At 51.7% G+C, this 21,890-nt stretch overlaps 1 protein-coding gene across 15 annotated transcripts in view; it reads right to left on the reverse strand.

Moving 5' to 3' along the window:
* ANKRD24 (ankyrin repeat domain 24) overlaps positions 1–21,890 on the reverse strand; it is a 42,891-nt gene that overhangs the window by 16,698 nt on the left and 4,303 nt on the right. For 7 of the 15 annotated variants that reach the window (XM_010349477.3, XM_074384783.1, XM_074384780.1 and 4 more), the window contains 8 exons: positions 8,464–8,550; positions 8,227–8,357; positions 8,061–8,149; positions 6,169–6,233; positions 5,614–5,671; positions 1,312–1,382; positions 1,017–1,123; positions 650–837 (listed from right to left, as the gene is read on the reverse strand). In XM_010349477.3, coding sequence (XP_010347779.1) covers positions 650–837; positions 1,017–1,123; positions 1,312–1,382; positions 5,614–5,671; positions 6,169–6,233; positions 8,061–8,149; positions 8,227–8,357; positions 8,464–8,550 — 796 coding nt within the window. The other 8 variants (XM_074384781.1, XM_074384782.1, XM_074384786.1 and 5 more) reach the window with 6 other exon arrangements.

Here is a 21,890-nt window from a genome sequence, read left to right on the forward strand (position 1 = left end):
AAAAATCAGCTGGGCATGGTGGCGCATGCCTGTAATCCCAGTTACTCGGGAGGCTGAGGCAGGAGAATTGCCTGAACCTAGGAGGTGGAGGTTGCAGTGAGCCGAGATCGCGCCATTGCACTCCAGTCTGGGTAACAAGAGCGAAACTCCGTCTCAAAAAAAAAAAAAAAAAAAGCCAAAATCAGCCAGGTGTGGTGGCAGGCGCCTGGTGTCCCAGCAGGTTGGGAGGCTGAGGCAGGAAAATTGCTTGAACCATGCTCTGCTAACTTTTGTATTTTTAGTGGAGACAGGGTTTCACTATTTTGGTCAAACCGGTCTTGAACTCCTGGCCTAAAGTGATTTGCCCACCTTGGCCTCCCAGAGTACTGGGATTATAGGCATGAGCCACCTTGACCGGCAGGGGGTGCCTTTCTTAAGAGAGGCAAAGTTTTTTCTGTATAGATGACCCAGGAAAGCAGAAGCAGACCCCCTCTCAGACTACACTAAATGCCCTGGGGCTCCTTGAAACTGTTCTGAGTAGAATCCGGTAAGTGCTGGGACCTCCTAGAATGCAGCCAATTGGGGGTACCTTGACACTATCCGCAATAGAGAAGGGCGGGGTGATGAGAAGCTGCCAAGCTGATGCAGCGGGGAGGCGGGGCTTGCATACCTCTGGGTGGGGAGGGGCGCTGGGCCGCCTCTTGCAGCAGGTGCAGGATGAGTTTGTCCCCCGCCAGGGCACCATAGTGAGCCGCGTCCTGCCCCAGCGCATCGGTGATGCCCAGCTGAGCTCCGCCCTGCAGCAGGACCTCCACTGTTTCCGGGCTGGCCCCTTCACAGGCCAGCATCAGGGCCGTCCTACCAGAGGAGGGAGCTACTGAGGAGATGAGAACATCCCCCAAACCCCCAGGCCCATCTCAGGACCCAGGCCAAGCTGGGAAGAGGAGGCTGGCTAGATCGCCTTACTCAGAGAGGTTAAGAGTCTAGCCCAAGGTCACACAGCATAAGGTGGACGAGCTGGGAGGGGAGATGCTCACCTGCCTTGCAGGTCCTGGTTGTTCACGGCAGCCCCTTGCTGCAGAAGGAGACGGCACAGGTCTGTGTGACACATCTGAGCTGCTATCATGAGGGGTGTTGCGCCTGACTGGCAGGGAGGAGGAGGGATGCGATGGCATGAGAAACTAACCCCCCGGAGGTGCAGAGGCCTATATAACCACCCTCGAGTTTCACCCCAAACTTTCTCAAACTTTCAAAGGGTGCCTGAGATACCGCCACTTGGTGGCAGCATACCTCCAGCATAGTATCTTTCCCAAAGAGATCCCAGAAGCTCACCCGATCTTGGGGGTTTAGATGGGCCTTAAAGGAGCAGAGCATCTCTGAGCAGGAGAGACAGCCACCAGCCGCTGCAAAAGAGAAAAGGTCGTTGGGTGCAGTTGCTCAAGCCGGTAGTCCCAGCACTTTGGAAGGCTGAGGCAGGAGGATCGCTTGAGCCCAGAAGTTTGAGACTAACCTGGGCCAACATAGTGAGACCCTGTCTCTAGCAAAAAAATGCAAAAATTATCTGGGTGGCCCCAGCTGAAGGCTCAGGAGGCTGAAGTGCGAGGACCGCTTGAGCTCAGGAGTTTGAGGTTGTAGTTAGCCATGATGGCACCACTGCACGCCAGCCTGGGTGACAGAGGGAGACCTTGTCTTAAAAACCAACAAAAGAAAGGAAGAAAAGCAAAATCAGGGAAGAGTAGGGGTAGGGAAGATGTTGACATTTTCTGGGGACTTTCTGCCCGGATGTGACCCTGCATCTTTTTTTCTTTCTTTATTCATTTATTTTTTAGATGGAGTCTCACTTTGTCACCAGGCTGGAGTGCAGTGGCATAATCTCAGCTCAGTGCAACCCCCACCTCCCAGGTTCAAGTGATTTTCCTGCCTCAGCCTCCCAAGTAGCTGGAACTACAGGCTCCTGCCACCACACCCAGCTAATTTTTGTTTTTATAGTAAAGACAGGGTTTTACCATGTCGGCCAGGATGGTCTCAATCTCTTGACCTTGTGATCTGCCCGATTTGGCCTCCCAAAGTGCTGAGATTACAGGCGTGAGCCACTGCGCCCAGCCCTTGCTCCTTTATTTAATGACAAATTCCCACCGGGCCTGTGAGATTCATAACAAATGCATATTTCGCATTTTACAGATGCAGAAACTGAGGCCCCAACAGGCCTGTGGTCACCCAGTGTGGTGAGAGTCAGAGTCACATGCAGGATCTAGGTGTGCTAACTCCCAGGCTGGAGCACTGTGGTTCCCTCTTTACTTTTTGTAGAGAAGAGGTCTCGCTGTGTTGCCCAGACTGGTCTTGAACTCCCAATCTCAAATGATCTGCCCGCCTCAGGCTCGAAAATGCTGGGATTAGAGGCATGAGCCATCATGTCCAGATAATTTTAAATTTATACTTATATAGATATATTATTATTATTATTATTATCATTTTGAGACGAACTTTCACTCTTGTTCCCCAGGCTGGAGTGCAATGGTGCGATCTCGGCTCACTGCAACCTCTATCTCCCAGGTTCAAGCCATTCTCCTGCCTCAGCCTCCTGAGGAGCTGGGATTACAGGTGCCTGCCACCACACCCAGCTAATTTTTGCGTTTTTAGGGTTTCACCATGTTGGCCAGACTGGTCTTGAACTCCTGATCTCAGGTGATCCACCTGCCTTGGCCTTCCAAAGTGCTGGGATTTACAGGCATGAGCCACCGTGCTTGGCCTAATTTTTATATTTTTAGTAGAGACAGGGTTTCTCCATGTTTCCCAGGCTGGTCTCAAACGTCTGAGCTCAAGTAATCCTCCCACCTCTGCCTCCCATAGTGCTGGGATTACAGGCGTGCACAACCACGCCTGGCCGGTCTATTTACATTTTAAGAGATACCCTTCTTTTATTTATTAATTTATTTTTCTTTTTTCTTTTTTCTTTTTTTTTAAAGACAGGGTTTCACCATGATGGCCAGGCTGGTCCTGAACTCCTGACCTCAGGTGATCCACCCGCCTCGGCCTCCCAAAGTGCTGATTTTATTTTATTTATTTATTTATTTTTTTGAGAGTCTTGCTCTGTCACCAGGCACCAGGTTGGAGTGCAGTGGCACAATCTCAGCTCACTGCAACCTCCGCCTCCTGGGTTCAAGCAATTCTCCTGCCTCAGCCTCCCGAGTAGTTGGGACTCCAGGCACATGCCACCAGGCCTGGCTAATTTTTGTATTTTTAGTAGAGACAGGGTTTCACCATGTTGGCCAGGATGGTCTTGATCTTTTGACCTTGTGATCCACCCGCCTCAGCCTCCCAAAGTGCTGGGATTTACAGGCGTGAGCCACTGTGCCTGGCCCCAAAGTGCTGAGATTATGGGCGTGAGCCACCGCACCTTGCCAAGAGATTCCCTTCTACTGCCATTTGCACAGGACCAGAGTGGACAGGGAGGCTCCCCAGGAGGCTGTGTGGCTGAGACAAGGGCACAGTCTCTGGAATCCCTGGGGATTAATTCCAGCAGGTTGACGTACAGTCAGATTAAGCACAAGAATCCATTTTTCAGTCGACAAACTCTGAATACTTGCTGTGTGCCTGAGGGATGATGAGGTTCTGATTGCTGCAAACCTTACCTACAACACGTAGAACAGTGCCTGACACACAGCAGGTACTCAATAACTGGTTTTGGTTTTGGTTTTTGAAATGGAGTCTCTCTCTGTCACCCATGCTGCAGTGCGGTGGCACAATCTCGGCTCACTGCAATCTCCATTTTTCAGGTTCAAGCGATTCTCCTGCCTCAGCCTCCTGAGTAGCTGGGATTACAGGCACGTGCCACCATGCCCGGCTAACTTTTTATTAGTAGTAGAGATGGGCTTTCACCATGTTGGCCAGGCTGGTCTCGAACGCCTGACCTCAAGTAATTCACCCGCCTTGACCTCCCAAAGTGCTCAATACTGCTGAGCGACAACCAATGAGCTCCTATATACTGACTAGAGGCATTGCCGCCACTAGGTGGCAGCGTACTCCAACTGCAGGGAATTCTTACCCAGCGACTAAAACCCCAAAAGAAGCCCAATTTTATTCTGAGTTTCCAAAAGAACAGATGTTTCTTGAGTCATCAGTGAAAGCGATACCTGAATTTCACGGGCACAGCGGACAGATTGGGGGCTGGGTTTTGGCTCAAGTGGGTGGGTCCCTTTCCCTTCCTTGGGGAAGGAGTTTGGATTTGGTGATGAAGGTGCCAGAGGCCTGGAGCTATGATTTTCCTGATATCTCCTAGGAGCTCTTCAAAGAAAATTAAACCCTAGGGGCCTGTCCCCATTGTCACAAAGACCAGGAGTACAATCGGCTGCTCCTTGAGGTCAGACAACCTGGATTCACTATCTGCTGTGGACAAGTGACACCTTGTTAAGCCTCATCTGTGCAATGGGCTAATAGTCTGTGGTTCAAAGGGTAACTGGGATTTAAGATGGGTTCTAGTGCCTGGCACATTGTAGGTAATAAAAAAGGAGGAGAAGGGCCAGGGGCTGTGGCTCACACTTGTAACCTCAGTACTTTAGGAGGCAGGTGAATTGCCTGAGGTCACGAGTTTGAGACCAGTCTGACGAACACAGTGAAACTCCATCTCTACTAAAAATACAAAAAAATTAGCTGGACATGGTGGCGTGCGCCTGTAATCCCAGCTACTCATGAGGCTGAGGCAGGAGAACTGCTTGAATTCAGGAGGTCGAGGTTGCTCTGATCCGAGATTGCACTAACACACTCCAGCCTAGGCAACACAGCAAGACCCTCTCTCAAAAAAAAAAAAAAAAAAAAAAGGCTGGATGTGGTGTAAAAAAAAAAAAAAAAGAAGAAGAAAAAGCTGGGCAAGGCTTCATGCCTGTAATCCCAGTACTTTGGGAGGCCAAGGCGGGTGAATCACCTGAGGTCAGCAGTTTGAAACCAGCCTGACCAACATGAAGAAACCCCATCTCGGCCGGGCGCGGTGGCTCAAGCCTGTAATCCCAGCACTTTAGGAGGCCGAGGCGGGTGGATCACGAGGTTGAGAGATCGAGACCATCCTGGTCAACATGGTGAAACCCCGTCTCTACTAAAAATACAAAAAATTAGCTGGGCATGGTGGCACGTGCCTGTAATCCCAGCTACTCAGGAGGCTGAGGCAGGAGAATTGCCTGAACCCAGGAGGCGGAGGTTGCGGTGAGCCGAGATCGCGCCATTGCACTCCAGCCTGGGTAACAAGAGCGAAACTCCGTCTCAAAAAAAAAAAAAAAAAGAAACCCCATCTCTATTAGAAATACAAAATTAGCTGGTCGTGGTGGCAGGTGCCTGTAGTCCCAGCTACTAGAGAGGATGAGGAAGGAAAATTGCTTGAACCTAGGAGGCAGAGGTTGCAGTGAGCCAAGACTGTGCCACTGCATTCCAGCCTGTGCAACAACAGAGTGAGACTCTGCGTCAAAAAAAGAAAAAATAAAAAAATAAATAAATAAATAAAAAAGACAGAAAAGCAAAGAAAAGAAAAAGGAAAAACAGGGGACAGGAAGCTTCACAGCGGGTCCCCAGGGCCCGGGGTAGAATAACCCCCAAGTCTAGCACCCTCTGGGCTATGGGGTCAGGGCAGGGCCGGGCTGCACCTACCTGCATGGTGTAGGGCCGTCCAGCCGCTGCTATCCACGACGTCCACCACACAGGAGGCCTGGGGATGGGGGGAGTCCTTTGAGGCGGAGCCATCCTTCTTGCTGTCTGATTCTCTAGGACTGCCTTCCCCACCCTGGGCTCTGCTATCCTTCAGCCTCTCTACCTCACCCTTCCCAGGCCCCCAGGTGACTCCATTTTCATGAAAATTGGTGGGAAAAGAAAATAGCTGGGAGCTGAGAAGCATCTGAGAGTTTGGGGCATAGCTGGGAACTCTGAGAGTGGCTGGGGCTAAGAAAGGACCTAGGACTTAGGGAGAAACAGAGCTCAGGAAGTATCTGGTGTCGGGAGTGTATCTTAAGTGGGAGAAGCATCTGGATGCTCTGAGAGTATCTGGTTATCCAGGGAGTAGCTGGGATTCTGGAGGAAAAGGGGCCAAGGAATATCTAGGAGTCATAGAGCATCTGGGGGTTCAAGGAATTGCTGGAACTCAGGATTAGTAGGGATCAAGGGCGTATCTGGGGTTCAGGGAATAGCTGAGACGAGAAAGTAAATGACCTGCAGTAGTTGCTTCAAGCACTGTGGGTGCCCGTATTTGGCGGCCAGGTGGAGTGCATTGTAACCTGAGGAAGGAGAGAAGATTTACTGGAGCTCCAGCTATACAAGTAGCTCCCAGTTGCTCCCTCCCTATGCCATGCCAACTATTTGTGATGAGATTCTGAGTCTAGCAAAGTCCCAAACCCCAGTACTTCTCTCTCTTTTTTTCCCCTGCAGACAGGACCTTGCTCTGTCACCCAGGCAGTGTGATCATAGCTCACTGCAGGCTTGAACACCTAGACTCAAACGATTCTGTCTCAGCCACCCAAGCGGCTGGGATTACAGGCAAGAGCCACCATGTCTGGCTAATGTATTTGTATTTTCTGTAGAGATGGGGTCTTGCTATGTTGCCCAAGCTGATCTTGAACTCCCTGACTCAAGTGATCCTCCCACCTCAGCCTCCCAAAGTGCTGGGATTACAGGCATGAGCCACGAAGCCCAGCCCTCAGGTACGTCTCAAAATAACGCTACTCCCTGTGCCCAGAGACTCTTCAACCCATGGTTAGTCTGTATTCCAGACAATTCCACCTCAGCGACACTCCACACCCACCTATTCCTCAAGCCCTATTGCTTCAGCTACTCCCCATGTCCCCAGACACTCTACAGGGTCAGCTCCGCCAAAGCTGCAGCTCTGCCCTGGACAACCCACAGCTGCTGTGTATGTTCTTGCCAATCCACGTACCCTTGCTCTTCTCTGTCAACTCTGGTGATCTGCGATTCCCCAGCTACTCAAACATCTACCCTGCCCACTAGGCCTGTGGCCCTAAAGCTTCAGGTGTGACTGTGTCCCCATGCCTAGTTGCCTCCTGAGCCCCAACTACTCCTTTGGCTGCACATTTTTATCTCAATTATTCCCCCAGGTCCCCAGTTAAGCCATGCACCCAGGTTCTCCTTGTACCCCAGATATTCCAAGAGCTCAAGCTACTCCCAGAGCTCCAGCTGCTCCCGGAGCTCCAGCTGCTCCTAGATCCCAGCTCTCCCCTGTATCTCAGATATTCCCCAAACACTGCTTGTTATTCTCATGCCCCAGATACGCTGCAAGCTCAGCTACTCCCAGGAATCTCGTTTCTCCTCCAAACTCTAAGTAGCTTCCTTCAGTCACTTCCTTGAGCTCAGATACTTCCACATCCCAGATGCACCTCAAGACTTAGTTTGTCCAACAGTCCCAGTTATCTCCCAAGCCCCAGGTTCTTCCTCTGCCTCAGTCACTTTCTAGAAACTTCCCCAGGCTGGGCATGGCGGCTTACACCTATAATCTCAGCACTTTGGGAGGCTGAGTGGAAGTATCACTTGATCCCAGGACTTCAAGACTAGCCTGCACAACACAGGAAGACCCCCTCTCTCATAAGAATACAAAAATTAACTGGGCGTCGTGGTGTGTGCCTGTAGTCCCAGCTACTTGGGAGGCTGAGGTGGGAGGATCGCTTGAACCTAGGAAGTGGAGGTTGCAGTGAGCCGAGATCACACCCACTATACTCAAGCCTGGGTGACAGAGGGAGATCCTGTCCCCCCCAAAAAAAGAAAAACAAAACAACAAAACCCCCAAAACTCTGCAGCTATCCCCCAAGCCCAGGCTACTTCCCCATCCAACTGAACCAATACCTGAATCCTAGTCACTCTCCATCCACAAGCTGTCCATTTGCTTTGCTCAGTGCCAACCACAGTCTCTGTCTTTGGGTACCCTGCTCTAACATGCCCCTGGGTTTCTCCCTGGAGGCAAGGGAGGGGCATTGGAGGGAGCCCCCACTTTTCAGCAGGGAACATTGAGGTCTGGAAGCAGGACCTTGTGGGACCCTCTCACTGGGCACCTGGGCTGAGTTTCTCCTCCCTCCCCAGGGCCAGGCTGGCAGTACCTGCCCCGTCCGTGCTCATGACATTGGTGCCATGAGCTATCATCACCTCCAGACAGCTGGCCGCACCCCGCATGGCAGCCAGGTGGAACCTGGAGGTGAGAGATGAGGGTTCAGCTGCAGGGTCGCCACCCCTCAGCCATCCCACTCCCAGGTCGAGGGCACTCACGCAGACTTGCCCTCCGGGTCTAGCTTTGTGGGCACCAGTCCCTTGCGGGCGATGAGGGTGGCCACCCGAGGTGCATCGTTGTTCTCCACGGCTTGTAGCAGCCTCTCGTCACTCTTGCCCCAGTCTTGACTCTGCAGGGTATACACAGGGGTGCATGGGGCAGGGTTGGCTGCTGCCCCCTCCCTACGCCCCCTGGCATGGGCCCCAGGCTCTCACCGCCCGCCCCTGGGCACTTGCCTGGCACCTGCCTCTGGCTGCCGGCTTCGGGATGGGGCAGGGGCCACAGGGCGGGCAGGAGCCGAGGTCAGTGGGGCTGAGCCGAAGCTGCAGGGGGAGGTGGTCCTGGGCGGGGGGGTCCTCAGATAGTGTCCCCCAATCCTACGACCCCCAGGCCCATCACCCCAGTTGTCCAACAAAAGTCCACCACCAGCATCATCCCCTGAGCAGCCCTCCCACTACCCACCCCAAGCATCGATTTCAAAACTTTGTTCCCTGGGCTGGGTGCGGAGGCTCACGCCTGTAATTCCAGCACTTGGGGAGGCCAAGGTGGGAGGATCGCTTGAGCCCAGGAATTTGAGACCAGCTTGGGCAACACAGTGGGACCCTGTCTCTACAAAAAATAAAAAAATAAAAAATCATCAGGGCATGGTGGTTCATGCCTGTAGCTGCTTGGGAAGCTGAGGTGAGAGGACCATTTGAGACCAGGAATTTTGAGACCAGCCTGGGCAACACAGCAAGACCCCCTTTGTTCAACAAAAAAAGTTGTTCCCCTTTGCTTGTAACTGAGGAGACAAAAAAAGAAAAAGAAAAGTTGTTCCCCAATTCGTTATTTAGTGAAAGCCACCCCTGCAACACCACCCCCAGCAAACAGATCCATGAGTCTTTTCCAAACTACCCTCCTAAGTCCCATCGGAAACCCCAAAAGATCCCTCTACATGTCTCTCAGAACCACCCTCTGCCCTGTTTATTCACAACTGCCCTGAAATGCCACCACTGTCCCCTAAACATCCCGAGGCTTCTCCGCCAAAAACTAGAGCCTGAAATGCATTACAAAATGTCTCCCCCAAATTCCTGAAGTGTTCTCAAAAAGCATCCTTCCCCATGATCCCGTCAGGTCCCAAAAATATCCTCCAAAAACATCCCTCAAATGTTCTCCCAAACTGTTCTGCAAATCTCATTACCTCTTCCCAAAAACGGCTCTCCTAAAATAGCCTCCAAGTTGTCCCCTCAATGACCCCGTCTGTCTCCAAATGATTTCTCAAAACTGTACCCCCAATGCCCTCTAAATTCTCCTAAATGTCCCCATCTGTTTCAAACTGTCTTCCAAAACGTGTCCAAATGTTTCTTCCATCCTCCCCTGCCCATCTCTCCCGGGTCTGGAATGGGGGGTCCAGGCCAGCCAGGGACTGGGAGGGGAGGGAAGGAGAGCGGAAGGGAGAGGAGGGACCCGCGCCCCGCCCGCTCCCGCGCCCCCTTCCCGGACCCTACCGCGAAGGAGGAGGCTGCGCACAGACACAGCTGCTTCATGGCGTCTGGGGCACGGGGCGCGGAGGGTGCACGGGGTTCCAGGAGGAGGTGGCGGTCGGAGGGGCTGGAGGGACCGCGGGGAGAGGCCGAAGGGCGGGACTGGGCGTTGCCGGAGCTCCCCGCCCCCTCAGCCCGGTCCCGCCCTCCCTGGTGCCACCCCTTCCCCCTCGTCCCCCTCGCTAGCCCCCTCCCCCACGGGATGGAGTGGGGAGACCCAGGGAGGGGGCTGGGCCCTGAGGGAGGGGGCGCCGCCTCGACCCCACCTGACCTTGTCGCCCGGAGGAGGATGAGGACGCGGCGCCGGGGGCCCGGCTCCCTCACCCACGCAGGCAGCCAGCTGCATCTCCAGGGGACCCGCGGGCGTCCATCTCAGCCTCCTCCCAGTCCGCCAAGGGCGCGCAGGTGCCTCCCGGCCCACGACGTCCGCAGCCTCGCACCGCCACGTGGCCGGCAGAGCTCTAGCCACTCACCCTTTCATTGGTCGCCCCATTCATTCGTTCACCCATTCATTCATTCGTTCACCCGTTTGTTTATTCGCTCACCCATTCATTTACTCATTGGCTCACCCATTTGTTCATTCGTTCATTCATTGAATCACCCATGTATTCATTCCCGCACCATTATTTCCTTCTTTCATGCATTCATTCACTCACTAATTTGTTCATTCATTCATTTGTTCACCACTAACTCATTCCTTCGTTGGCTTACCATTCATTCATTCCTACATTCGTTTGGCTCATTCTTGGGCATGCCATCTTCTTCATTCATTCATTGGCTCACCCATTCATCATTCAATCACTTATTTATTCATTCCTAGCCAATGGGGCTCCGCAGTCCTACACACCTGAATTTGAATCCAGCCCCGCCCCATCCCTGCCTTTCCTACCTATAGGACTGGGCCAACACTTACCTGTTTCGGGCTTCACCTTCCTCCTATGCAAAATGGGTTTCATAACAGCGGATGTTACCAGGAGGAAGCTGAAGTACTACCTGCGCAGCACTCAGCCAACCAGTGCCTGGCATACAGTAAGCGCACAATAAAACCGTGACTGGCTCATCACTGAAAGAGCCAGCTGGCCCCGGCGCAGCTCTGACATTCTCTAGCCATTTCTGGTCCATTTCCGCCACTCTCGGGACCCACAGCTCCTCCTAAGGAGGGGCCTTGGGTTCCTCTTGGTCACTGCAGCATCCTCAGTGCCTGGCCCATGGCAGGTGCTCCACGAACATGCATCAGATGAACACTTGGGGGAGATGCTCCTTCATGCAGTCAACATTTATTGAGTGCCTACTGGATGCCACGCACCATTCACAGGCCTGGAGACTCCAGGAGCACAGCCAAGACCCTTGCAGGTGGTTGGCATTTTAGAAGGAGCTCTGGAGGCCAGGCACAGTGGCTCAAGCCTGTAATGCACTTTGGGAGGCTGAGGAGGGCGGGTCACCTGAGAACAGGAGTTTGAGACCAGCCTGGCCAAACATGGCAGAACCCCATCTCTACAATGCAAAATTAGCCCTAAAAATGCAAAAATTAGTCCAGTGTGGTGGTGGGCACCTGTAAACTCAGCTACTTGGGAGGCCGAGGCAAGAGATCGCTTGAACCCAGGAGGCAGAAGTTTCAGGAAGCCAAGACTGTGCCACTGCACTCCAGCCTGGGTGACAGAGGGAGACACCATTGCAAAAACAAAACAAACAAAAGAAAAACAAACAAAAAAAGAGGTCTTCCAGAGCCAGAATTTAAGAGCAACGACCCAGCAGACTGGTGACAGAGGCTTGAATTCAGTTTGGTTATGTCAACCTTGCTGTGTGACCTTGAACTAATGGCTTTCCCTCTCTGAAATTCTCCCTCTCAATTTCTCAACTGTTAAATGAGATAAGATAATGGGACAGGCACCACGGAGGCACTGTGGACATCTGAGGCCAGATCTTTTTCTGGGGTGGGGCCATCCTGGGTACTGCAGGGTGCTGAGCAGCGCCCCTGGCCTCCACCCACTCCACGCCAGGGGCACCTCCAAGTTGTGACAACCACAGCTGTCCCAACATTGGCAAGTGCCCCTCCACTGACACACTGACCACTGGCTTAGGGCTGGGTGAGCATTGAGCATTCACATGTCGGTGTGGTCTATGATGCTTCTTAGACCGCTTTTTAATTTTTTTGAGACAGACTCTCGGTCTGTCGCCCCGCTTGGAGTGGCACGATCTCCACTCACTGCAACCTCCGCCTCCTGGGCTCAAGCGATTCTCCTGCCTCAGCCTCCCGAGTAGCTGGGATTACAGGTATCCACCACTACACATGAAGAATTTTTGTATTTTTAGTAGAGATGAGGTCATGTTGGTCAGGCTGGTCTTGAACTCTGACCTCGTGATCTGCCTGCCTCAGCCTGCAAAGTGCTGGGATTACGGGCGTAACCTGGAGCTAACCGATAGCCACTGCACTGAGCCCCCTTAGACACCTTTGGACAAGAGGAGGGAAGAGTGGGAACGAAGGCAGGAAAATGGAAAGTGACAGGCATTTGGGAAGGATGGTGTCCTTGGAACTCCTCTCTCCTTTCACCCTTGAGGGTGGGGAACCCTCTGAGCTTCCTTCCAGAGAAGACACTGAAATGGATCTCCCAGCTCAGGGCTTCGAATTCCAATTGTAACTGTCTCCTCCACCCGTCCTCCTGGATGCCACACAAGATCAGAGCAAATGGCTGAGTGCGGTGGCTCACGCCTGTAATCCCAGCACTTTGGGAGGCTGAGGCAAGTAGATCGCCTGAGGTCAAGAGTTCACGATCAGCCTGGGCAACATGGAGAAACCATGTCTCTACTAAAATACAAAAAATTAGCCAGGCGTGGTGGTACACACCTATAATCCCAGCTACTCAGGACGCTGAGGCAGGAGAATCACTTGAACCCAGGAGGCAGAGGTTGCAGTGAGCCAAAGTTGTGCCACCATTGCACTCCAGCCTGGGTGGCAGAGTGAGAATCTGTATCAAAAAAAGAAAAAAAAAAGCCGGGCATGGTAGCTCACGCCTGTAATTCCAGCAATGTGGGAGGCCGAGGGGGGTGGATCACAAGGTCAGGAGTTTGAGACCAGCCTGGACAATATGGTGAAACCCTGTCTCTACTAAAAATACAAAAAGTAGCTTGGCACAGTGGTGCGCGCCTGTAGTTTCAGCTCCTCGGGAGGCTGAGGCAGGAGAATCACTTGAACCCAGGAGGTGGAGGTTGCCGTGAGCCGAGATCGCACTCCAGCCTGGGCGACAGAGCGAGACTCCACCTCAAAAAGAAAAAGAAAAAAAGATCAGAGCAAATACCCCTCGGAGCCCCCTGAGGTATACCGCGGATACTACCAACCCTCCAGGCTTCACCCAAGCCCCGGTATCACCCCGACACCTCTCTCTGGCCCCACATTTGTCCACCAGCCAAGCCTACTGCTGGCACACTGTGTTGTGGTCTGCGCCTTCTCACCCCTTCCACGGCCACCATCTTAGTCCAACCCCATCACTGCAGGTTCCTCCTCCGGGACACATCCTTCCTGGTCTCCATCCTCTGACCTTGTCGCCTTGTCCCTTCTCCGTCAGCCGCCAGAGGTAGCTTCCTAAACCCTGCATTGGATCTCCTCTCTGCTGCACAAAACCCTCCAGAGACCTCACTCAGCTTAAAATGCAAACTGCTCATGGCAGCCCAGATCCTGCCCACTGCCTGTTTCCGTAGAGAATGGTATTTACACGTGTGAGTTGCTGGGGCAGAAAAAGCAAAGTAAGAGTCATCCTTCCTGACACGTGAAAAATGATACGAAATTCACATTTCTGGCTAGGTGCAGTGGCTCACGCCTACAATCCCAGCACTTTGGGAGGCCACGGTGGCTGATCGCCTGAGGTCAGGAGTTTGAGACTCGCCTGGCAACACAGTGAAACTGTCTCTACTAGAAATACAAAAATTAGCTGGCCGTGGTGGTGCACGCCTGTAACCGCAGCTACTCGGGAAGCTGAGGCAAGAGAATTGCTTGAACCTGGAGGTTGCAGTGAGCCGAGATTGCACCACTGCACTCCAACCTGGCCAACAGAGCCACACTCCATCTCAAAAAATAAAAAAAATCACATCTCAGTGTCTATAAATAAAGTTTTTTATTGGGGCCAAGTCCTGCCCATTCATTTATAGATGTTTGGATGCCACATGCACGGTATGAAAAAAAAAAGAAAAAATATATAGTCAAAGGCTACTCTCAGGCTGCAATGGCAGAGCCGAGGCTGGGGTGCAGTGGTGCAACCTCAACTGACTCACTGCAACCTCCGCCTCCTGGGTTCAAGCGATTCTCCTGCCTCAGGTTCCTCAGTAGCTGGGATTAGAGGAACTCACCACCATGTGGGTTTTCACCATGTTGGCCAGGCTGGTTTGAACTCCTGACCTCAGGCAATCTGCCCACCTCAGCCTCCCAAAGTGCTGGGATTACAGGCACGAGCCACCTCACCCGCCATCACCTCCCTTTACATTCTCCTTGCCGCAACTCTTGCTGCCACAGCGGCCTCCTTGTTCTTCAGACAGCTGAAGGGTACCACCTCCCTCCGAGGGTACCACCTCTGAGCCTTGGCCCCTGCAGCTCCTTCTGCCTGGAGCACCTGCCCGCTGTGCACATGGCTGCTTTATTTACTGCTGTCCATGCTTGAAGATGCCCCTTCCAAGAGCCCTTCTCTCACAGTCCTTTCTTAGGCTGTATTTTTCTGTCAGGGTTTTTTTGTTTTGTTTTGTTTTTTCCTGAAACAGTGTCTTACTCTGTCACCCAGGCTGTAATGCTAAGGAGGAATCTTGGCTCAATGCAACCCCTGCCTCCTGGATTCAAGCGATTCTCCTGCCTCAGGCTCCCAAGTAACTGTGATTACAGGTGCCCGCCACCACACCCAACTAATCTTTGTATTTTGTAACAGAGACGGGGTTCTGCCACGTTGGCCAGGCTGGCTCACGCTGGGCCTCCTTCATTGCTCTTATCACCACCTAAGATACTACGTTATCTTTTAAAAATATTCTGTTTACTCTTATTTTTTATTTTTACTTTTATTTATTTATTTATTTATTTGGGGGCAGGGTCTTGCTCAGTCGCCTAGGTTGGAGTGCAGTGGTGCCATCACAGTTCACTGCAGCCTAGACCTCCTGGGCTCAAGTGATCCTCCCACCTCAGCCTCCTGAGTAACTGGGACCACAGGCACACACCACCATACAACTAATTTTTGAATTTTTTTTTCAAAAGACAGGGTCTTGCTATGTTGCCCAGGCTGGTCTCAAACTCCTGGGCTCAAGTGATCCTCCCACCTCGACCACCTAAAGTGCTGGATTACAGGCATGAGCCACCACATCCAGCTTGTTTCCTCTTGATCTCTCCCTTAGAAAGCTGCCTCCTTAGGGACAGCGATTTTTGTCTGTCTTGGACTCTGCTGTATTTCACACAGGACTGGCTATAGATTTTGCAGGGATCACTGCAAGATGAAAACACGAGGCCTGGCCAGGCATGGTGGCTCACACCTGTAATCCCAGCACTTTGGGAGGCTGAGGCAGGAGGACAGGGTGTTCAAGACCAGCCTGGGCAATGTGGTGAGACTTCATCTCTAAAACAAAAACAAAAATTAAAAAAAAGCATACTTGGGCTGGGCGCAGTGGCTCACGCCTGTAATCCCAGCACTTTGGGAGGCTGAGGCGGGTGGATCACGAGGTCAAGAGATCAAGACCATCCTGGTCAACATGGTGAAACCCCGTCTCTACTAAAAATACAAAAAATTAGCTGGGCATGGTGGCACATGCCTGTAATCCCAGCTACTCAGGAGGCTGAGGCAGGAGAATTACCTGAACCCAGGAGGCGGAGGCTGCGGTGAGCCAAGATTGCACCATTGCACTCCAGCCTGGGTACAAAAGCGAAACTCCGTCTCAAAAAAAAAAAAAAAAAAAAAGCATACTTAAGTAAATATATATACATATAAATATAAAAGAAAAAGAGAAAGAGGACTTTCCAGGAAGCACTGATGTATGGAGTCTGAATCTCTAGAAACCTCAATCTTCGGCCAGGCAGAGTGACTCACTCCTGTAATCCCAGCACTTGGGGAGGTCGACGTGGGTGGATCACAAGGTCAGGAGTTCGAGACCAGCCTGGCCAACATAGTGAAACCCTGTCTAAACTAAAAACATTTTAAAAAGTATCCATGTATGTTGGCTGGCCTCTGAACTCCCAGCTACTTGGGAGGCTGAGGCAGGAGAATCCCTTGAATATTGGAGGAGGAGGCTCCAGTGAGCCAAGATCATATAACTGCACTCCAGCCTTGGCAACGGAGCAAGATTCTGTCTCAAAAAAATAAATGAATAGGCCGGGTGCAGTGGCTCACAACTGTAATCCCAGCACTGTGGGAGGCCAAGGTGGGCAGATCACCTAAGGTCAAGAGTTCGAGACCAACCTGGCCAACGTGGTGAAACCCTGTCTCTACTAAAAATACAAAAATTAGCCCGGTATGGTGGTGGGTGGCTGTAATCACAGCTACTCAGGAGACTGAGGCAGGAGAATCTATTGAACTTGGGAGGTGGAGGTTGTGGTGAGCTGAGATCACACCTCTGTACTCCAGCCTGGGCAACAGAGAGTCCGTCTCAAAATAAATAAATAAAATAAAAGTAAATAAATAAACGAGAAAGAGCCAGTGTTAGAGACAAGGAAAGGCACGGAGAGAGGCCACCAGGCAGGGCTAAGGACAGGAGGAGAGGGCTCGCAGTGGCTAGAAGACACAGAACACAAAGTCAGGAGAGGAGGAGGCCAGGGCCCTGCAGTCACGGGTGTTTGCTTTCTTCCCTTGGGGCTGCTATATAAAAGCTGAACTTGACTCCCGCTGCCTGCTGCGAAACTGGAGAAGGGCAGGTGGAGGGCGGGATGGCGAGATGGCCTGGGAGGGGAGGACGGGGGCCAGGCAGCTTCCCATCAACAGCCAGGCCTCCCGTCTGCTGCCATAGCTCCGTATCAGGCTGTGGCCTGGCCCCAGGCCCCTTCAGCTCCAGACACCCTCAGAGGCCCTCCCGCCCGTCTGAGGTTTTAACACCTACCCTATCCCCATCCAGTTTTGACTTTGTCCCCACCCCTTCCATTTAAAACATATCAAAACACACCCACGTCCCAAATGAGGCATCTCTTTTTTAGCCACCCACACTTCTTGAAAGATTTAAATATTAAATGTAACTATGCTTTGGAAATTAAACAATTGTATGGCTTGGTTTACCCATGGCTACTACTTCGGAGGAATGCTTGAGGGGATAAAAAGGAACAATGCAGAGTGGACCCCTGAACAATACAGTTGCGAATGCCCGGGTCCACTTACATGCATTTTTTTTTTTTTTTGGTCTGGTTTTTGAGACAGAGTCTCGTTCTGTCGCCCAGGCTGGGCAATTGTGCAGTGGCGCCATCTCGGCTCATTGCAACTTCTACCTCCTGGGTTCAGGCAATTCTCCTGCCTCAGCCTCCCAAGTAACTGGGACTACAGTTGCTCACCACCATGCCCAGCTAATTTTTTGTATTTTTAGTAGAGACAGGGTTTCACCGAGTTGGCCAGGCTGGTCTTGAACTCCTGTCCTCAGGTGATCCACCAGCCTCAGCCTCCCAAAGTGCTGGGATTACAGCCACCACACTGGCCTTTTTTTTTTTTTTTTTTTTTTTTTTTTCTTAAAGAGACAGGGCCTTGCTCTGTTGCCCAGGCTGGAAAACAGTGATATGGTCACAGCTCACTGCAGCCTTGAACTCCTGGGTTCAAGCGATCCTCCCGCCTCAGCCTCCTGAGTAGTGGGGACTGCAAGGAACACCAACACAGCTGGTTAATTTTTTTATGTTTCACTTTACAGACTGGGTCTCACTGAATTTCCCAGGTAGGTCTTGAACTTCTGGGCTCAAGTGATCCTCCTGCCTCCAACCTTCCCAAAGAGCTGGGATTACAGGTCAGAGCCACCATGCCCAGCCATAGATATGAATTTTTTTCTTTCCTTTTTTCTTTCCTTTTTCTTTTTTTTTTTTTTTGTGAGATAGAGTCTCACTCCATCACCCAGGCTGGAGTGCAGTGGTGCAATCTTGGCTCACTGCAATCTCTGCCTCTTGGGTTCAAGCAATTCTCCTACCTAAGCCTTCCAAGCAGCTGGGACTATAAGCATATGCCACCAGGCCCGGCTAATTGTATTTTTAGTAGAAATGGGGTTTCACCATGCTGGCCAGGCTGGTCTCGAACTCCTGACCTCAGGTGATCTGTCCCCCTCAGCTTCCCAAAGTGCTGAGATTATAGAAGTAAGCCACCACACCCAGCCTATACATGGATTTTTGACTGTACAAGGGGTCAGCAGTAATTGCTCAAGGGTCAGCTATAATCAAGAAACTGATTCCAAGTGGGATGAAAAATTTTAGGATCACTCCACAGTGAATGAAGCTCACCTAATGCCACGTTTTGTAGGCAGTTAGTGAGCCATTTTTCATCTCTTTCTTTCCCGCTATCCTTCTCCACCTATTCTCTTCTCAATCAATGCACTCCCCTCCCACCTCCAGGCCAGTCATGTTCACAGTAACACAGCCCTGGGGAAGGCTGGTGTCTCACTTCCTAGCTGTGTGACCTTGAGCAGGTATCTTAACCTCTCTGGGCTTCCCTCACTCATCTATAAAATGAAGATAATAAAAGCTCCTGCCTCATAGCATGGTGGTGAGGATTAAATGAGCTGACACCTGCAAAGTACATCTTAAGTTCTTTATAAGTGCTCAAAAATCAGCAAAATGAAAATAAAATCAATAAGCCAGGCATGGCATTACATGCCTATAGTCCCAGCTACTTGGGAGGCTGAGACGGGAGGAGCCCAGGAGTTTGAGACCAGCCTGGGCAACATAGTGAGACCTCATCTCTTAAAAAAAAAAGACTTAGAGCTAGGAATGGTGACTCACGCCTATAATCCCAGCCCTCTGGAAGGCTGAGGAAGGAGGATCACTTGAGGCAGGAGTTTGAGACCAGCCTGGCCAACATGGTGAAAACCTGTCTCTACCAAAAATACAAAAATTTTGCTGGGCATGGTGGTGTGTACCTGTAGTCCCAGCTATTCAGGAGGCTGAGGCAGAAGAATTGCTTGAAGCCGGGAGGCGGAGGTTGCAATGAGCAAAGATCATGTCAAAGAATAAATAAATAAAATAAAATAAACCCAGACAACTGAAGGAAGCCACAGAGGGGTCATGACATGCCCAGAGTCACCCAGGACAACAGAGACAGAGGAAGGATTTGAACTCAGAGCTACCTGATTCTATCCAGGCTCAGCTGGGGGCAGTGGCTCACACCTGTAATCCCAGCACTTTGGGAGGCCGAGGTGGGAGGATCACCTGAGGCCAGGAGTTTAAGACTAGCCTGGGCAAAACAGCTAGACTTCATCTCAACAAAAAATAAAAATTAGCCCAGTGTGGTGGTGCACACCTGTAGTTTCTGCACCTTGGGAGGCTGAGACAGGAGGATCGTTTGAGCCCAGGAGTTGGAGGTTACAGTCACCTGAGATCACACCACTGCACTCTAGCTTGGCAACAGAACAAGTCTCAAAAAACGCCAGGTGCGGTGGCTCATGCCTATAATCCCAGCATACTATGGGAGGCTGAGGCAGGTGGATGACCTGAGGTCAGGGGTTCAAGATCAGTCTGGACAACACAGTGAAACCCCGCCTCTACTAAAAATATAAAATTACTTTGGGAGGCCGAGGCGGGTAGATCACGAGGTCAAGAGATCAAGACCATCCTGGTCAACATGGTGAAACCCTGTCTCTACTAAAAATACAAAAATTAGCTGGGCATGGTGGCGCGTGCCCGTAATCCCAGCTACTCAGGAGGCTGAGGCAGGAGAATTGCCTGAACCCAGGAGGCGGAGGTTGCGGTGAGCTGAGATCGCGCCATTGCACTCCAGCCTGGGTAACAAAAGCGAAAACTCTGTCTCAAAAATAAATAAATAAATAAATATATATATATATATATATAATTAGCTGGGTGTGGTGGTGCATGCCTATGATCCCAGCTACTCAAGAGGCTGAGGCAGGAGAATTGCTTGAACTCAGGAGGTGGAGGTTGCAATAAGCTGATATTGCGCAACTGCACTCCAGCGTGGGCAACAAGAGTGCAACTCCATCTCAGCCAGGCATGGTGGCTCACGCCTGTAATCCCAGCACTTTGGGAGGCTGAGGTGGGCAGATCACCTGAGATCAGGAGTTTGAGACCAGCCTGACCAATATGATGAAGCCCCATCTTAAAAAAAAAAAAAAGAAAAGAAAGAAAGAAACTCCATCTCTAAATACATACATTCATACATACATAAAGGCTTGTTCCATGGGCCCCTCTTTTTGTCTTTCAAAGATGCCCCATCCTGGGCTCCCACTCACTTGCACTCTCTGCTCCTGCCAAGAGAATCTGTCTGCTCTGCCTGTCAATCAAGCAGACCTGGTCCAGCCTCCGATCTTTGCCCACACGGGTCCATGCCCCACTCCTCACGGGCCTGCCTTCACTTCTCTAATCCTCCCTACTCCTCCAGGCTCTGCTCTGGTGCCACCACCTTTAAGCAGACTGCCTGATTTCTCCAGGCCACACCGGATGGGGAGGTGGATCTCACGATGGGAAAACAGAAGGCTGTAAGTCCAGCTTGTCCACCCAGGCCAGGCACAGAGAGGTGCTCGGGAAGGCTGACTGTCTGTCCCTGGAAGTGAGCCCTCACTTTTTTTATTTTTTGAGACAGAGTTTCACTCCTGCTGTCCAGGCTGGAGTGCAGTGGCAGGATCTGGGCTCACTGCAACCTCTGCCTCCTGGGTTCAAGTGATTCTCCTGCCTCAGCCTCCCAACTAGCTGGAATTACAGGCAAGCAACACCACACCCAGCTAATTTTATATTCTTAGTAGAGCCTGTTGGCCAGACTGGTCTCAAACTTCCAACCTCAGGTGATCGGCCCACCTCGGCCTTGTAAAGTGCTGGGATTAGAGGCGTGAGTCACTGCACCCCGCTTGAATCCTCACTTTCATCGTCTCCATCTGGGCCCTGAACTGGCCACCACAGGGACTTGGGGGCTGAGAGGGAGTGAGGATGACTGTGGAAGAAGCATGTCTTTCCAGGAGTTCATAGCTGAAGACAGAGATGCAAGAAAAGACAGCTAGATCTACCTGAGAGCCTTTGCACTGGCTATTCCAGCCACCTGGAATGCAACTCCTGCAAACTCCTTCCCCTCCCCTTCTCTTTCTTTTTCTTTTTCTGAGACGGAGGCTTGCTCTGTTGCCCAGGCTGCAGTGCAATGACACAACTCAGCTCACTGCAACCTGGGTTCAAGCAGTTCTCCTGCCTTGGCCTCCCGAATAGCTGGGATTACAGGTGCCCACTACCAATGCCCAGCTAATTTTTGCATTTTTAGTAGAGATGAAGTTTCACCATCTTGGCCAGGCTGGTCTCGAACTCCTGACCTCAAGTGATCTGCCTCGGCCTTCCGAAGTGCTGGGATTACAGGCATAAGCCACCATCCCCGGCTTTCCCTGTCCCTTTCTAATCTTTGCTCTAATATCACCTTCGCGGGGAAGCCTTCCCTGGCCAACCCCTTTAAAACTGCAACTACCGCCCCTGCCCTGGATGCTTCAATTCTCTTTCCTGCTTTGTCTGTCTTCTCGGCACAAAATAATATTTTCACTTATTTATCTTGTTTCATGTTCATCTGCCCCACTCAGCAGTCGGCTCAACACGCAAGGATTTTGTCTGCCTTATTCCCCGGCTGATTCCGCTGTGCTGGAACAGCGCATGCTATATAAATGTGTGCTGAGTACATACACTCCAAAGCAAGAGATCAGGGTACCCCGGAAAGTGGGTCCTTGGAAAACCAAGGGGTCACTGCGGCCGGGGAGAGCGGAGATTGGACAAAGAGGTGGTACTGGGGCCCAATTGTGAGGAATGAGGAGGGTCTGACAGGCGGCAATGCAGGGAGAAGGTATTCCATGGGGAGAGGACTGCCTGGGCAAAGGTATGCCAGCTGGAAAGCTTGTATGGGGTGCAGTGAGGAGGTCGGGGCACCAGGGGGCAGCAGAGAGGAAAGGGAAGAGGTGGGTACTGAAATGAATGAGTGATGGATCTGAAGATAGGGGCCTGTATCGGGCATCCAGGGCCTCACACT

This window comes from Saimiri boliviensis, chromosome 14 (assembly GCF_048565385.1).
Source record: "Saimiri boliviensis isolate mSaiBol1 chromosome 14, mSaiBol1.pri, whole genome shotgun sequence".
Taxonomy (NCBI): Eukaryota; Metazoa; Chordata; class Mammalia; order Primates; family Cebidae; genus Saimiri; species Saimiri boliviensis.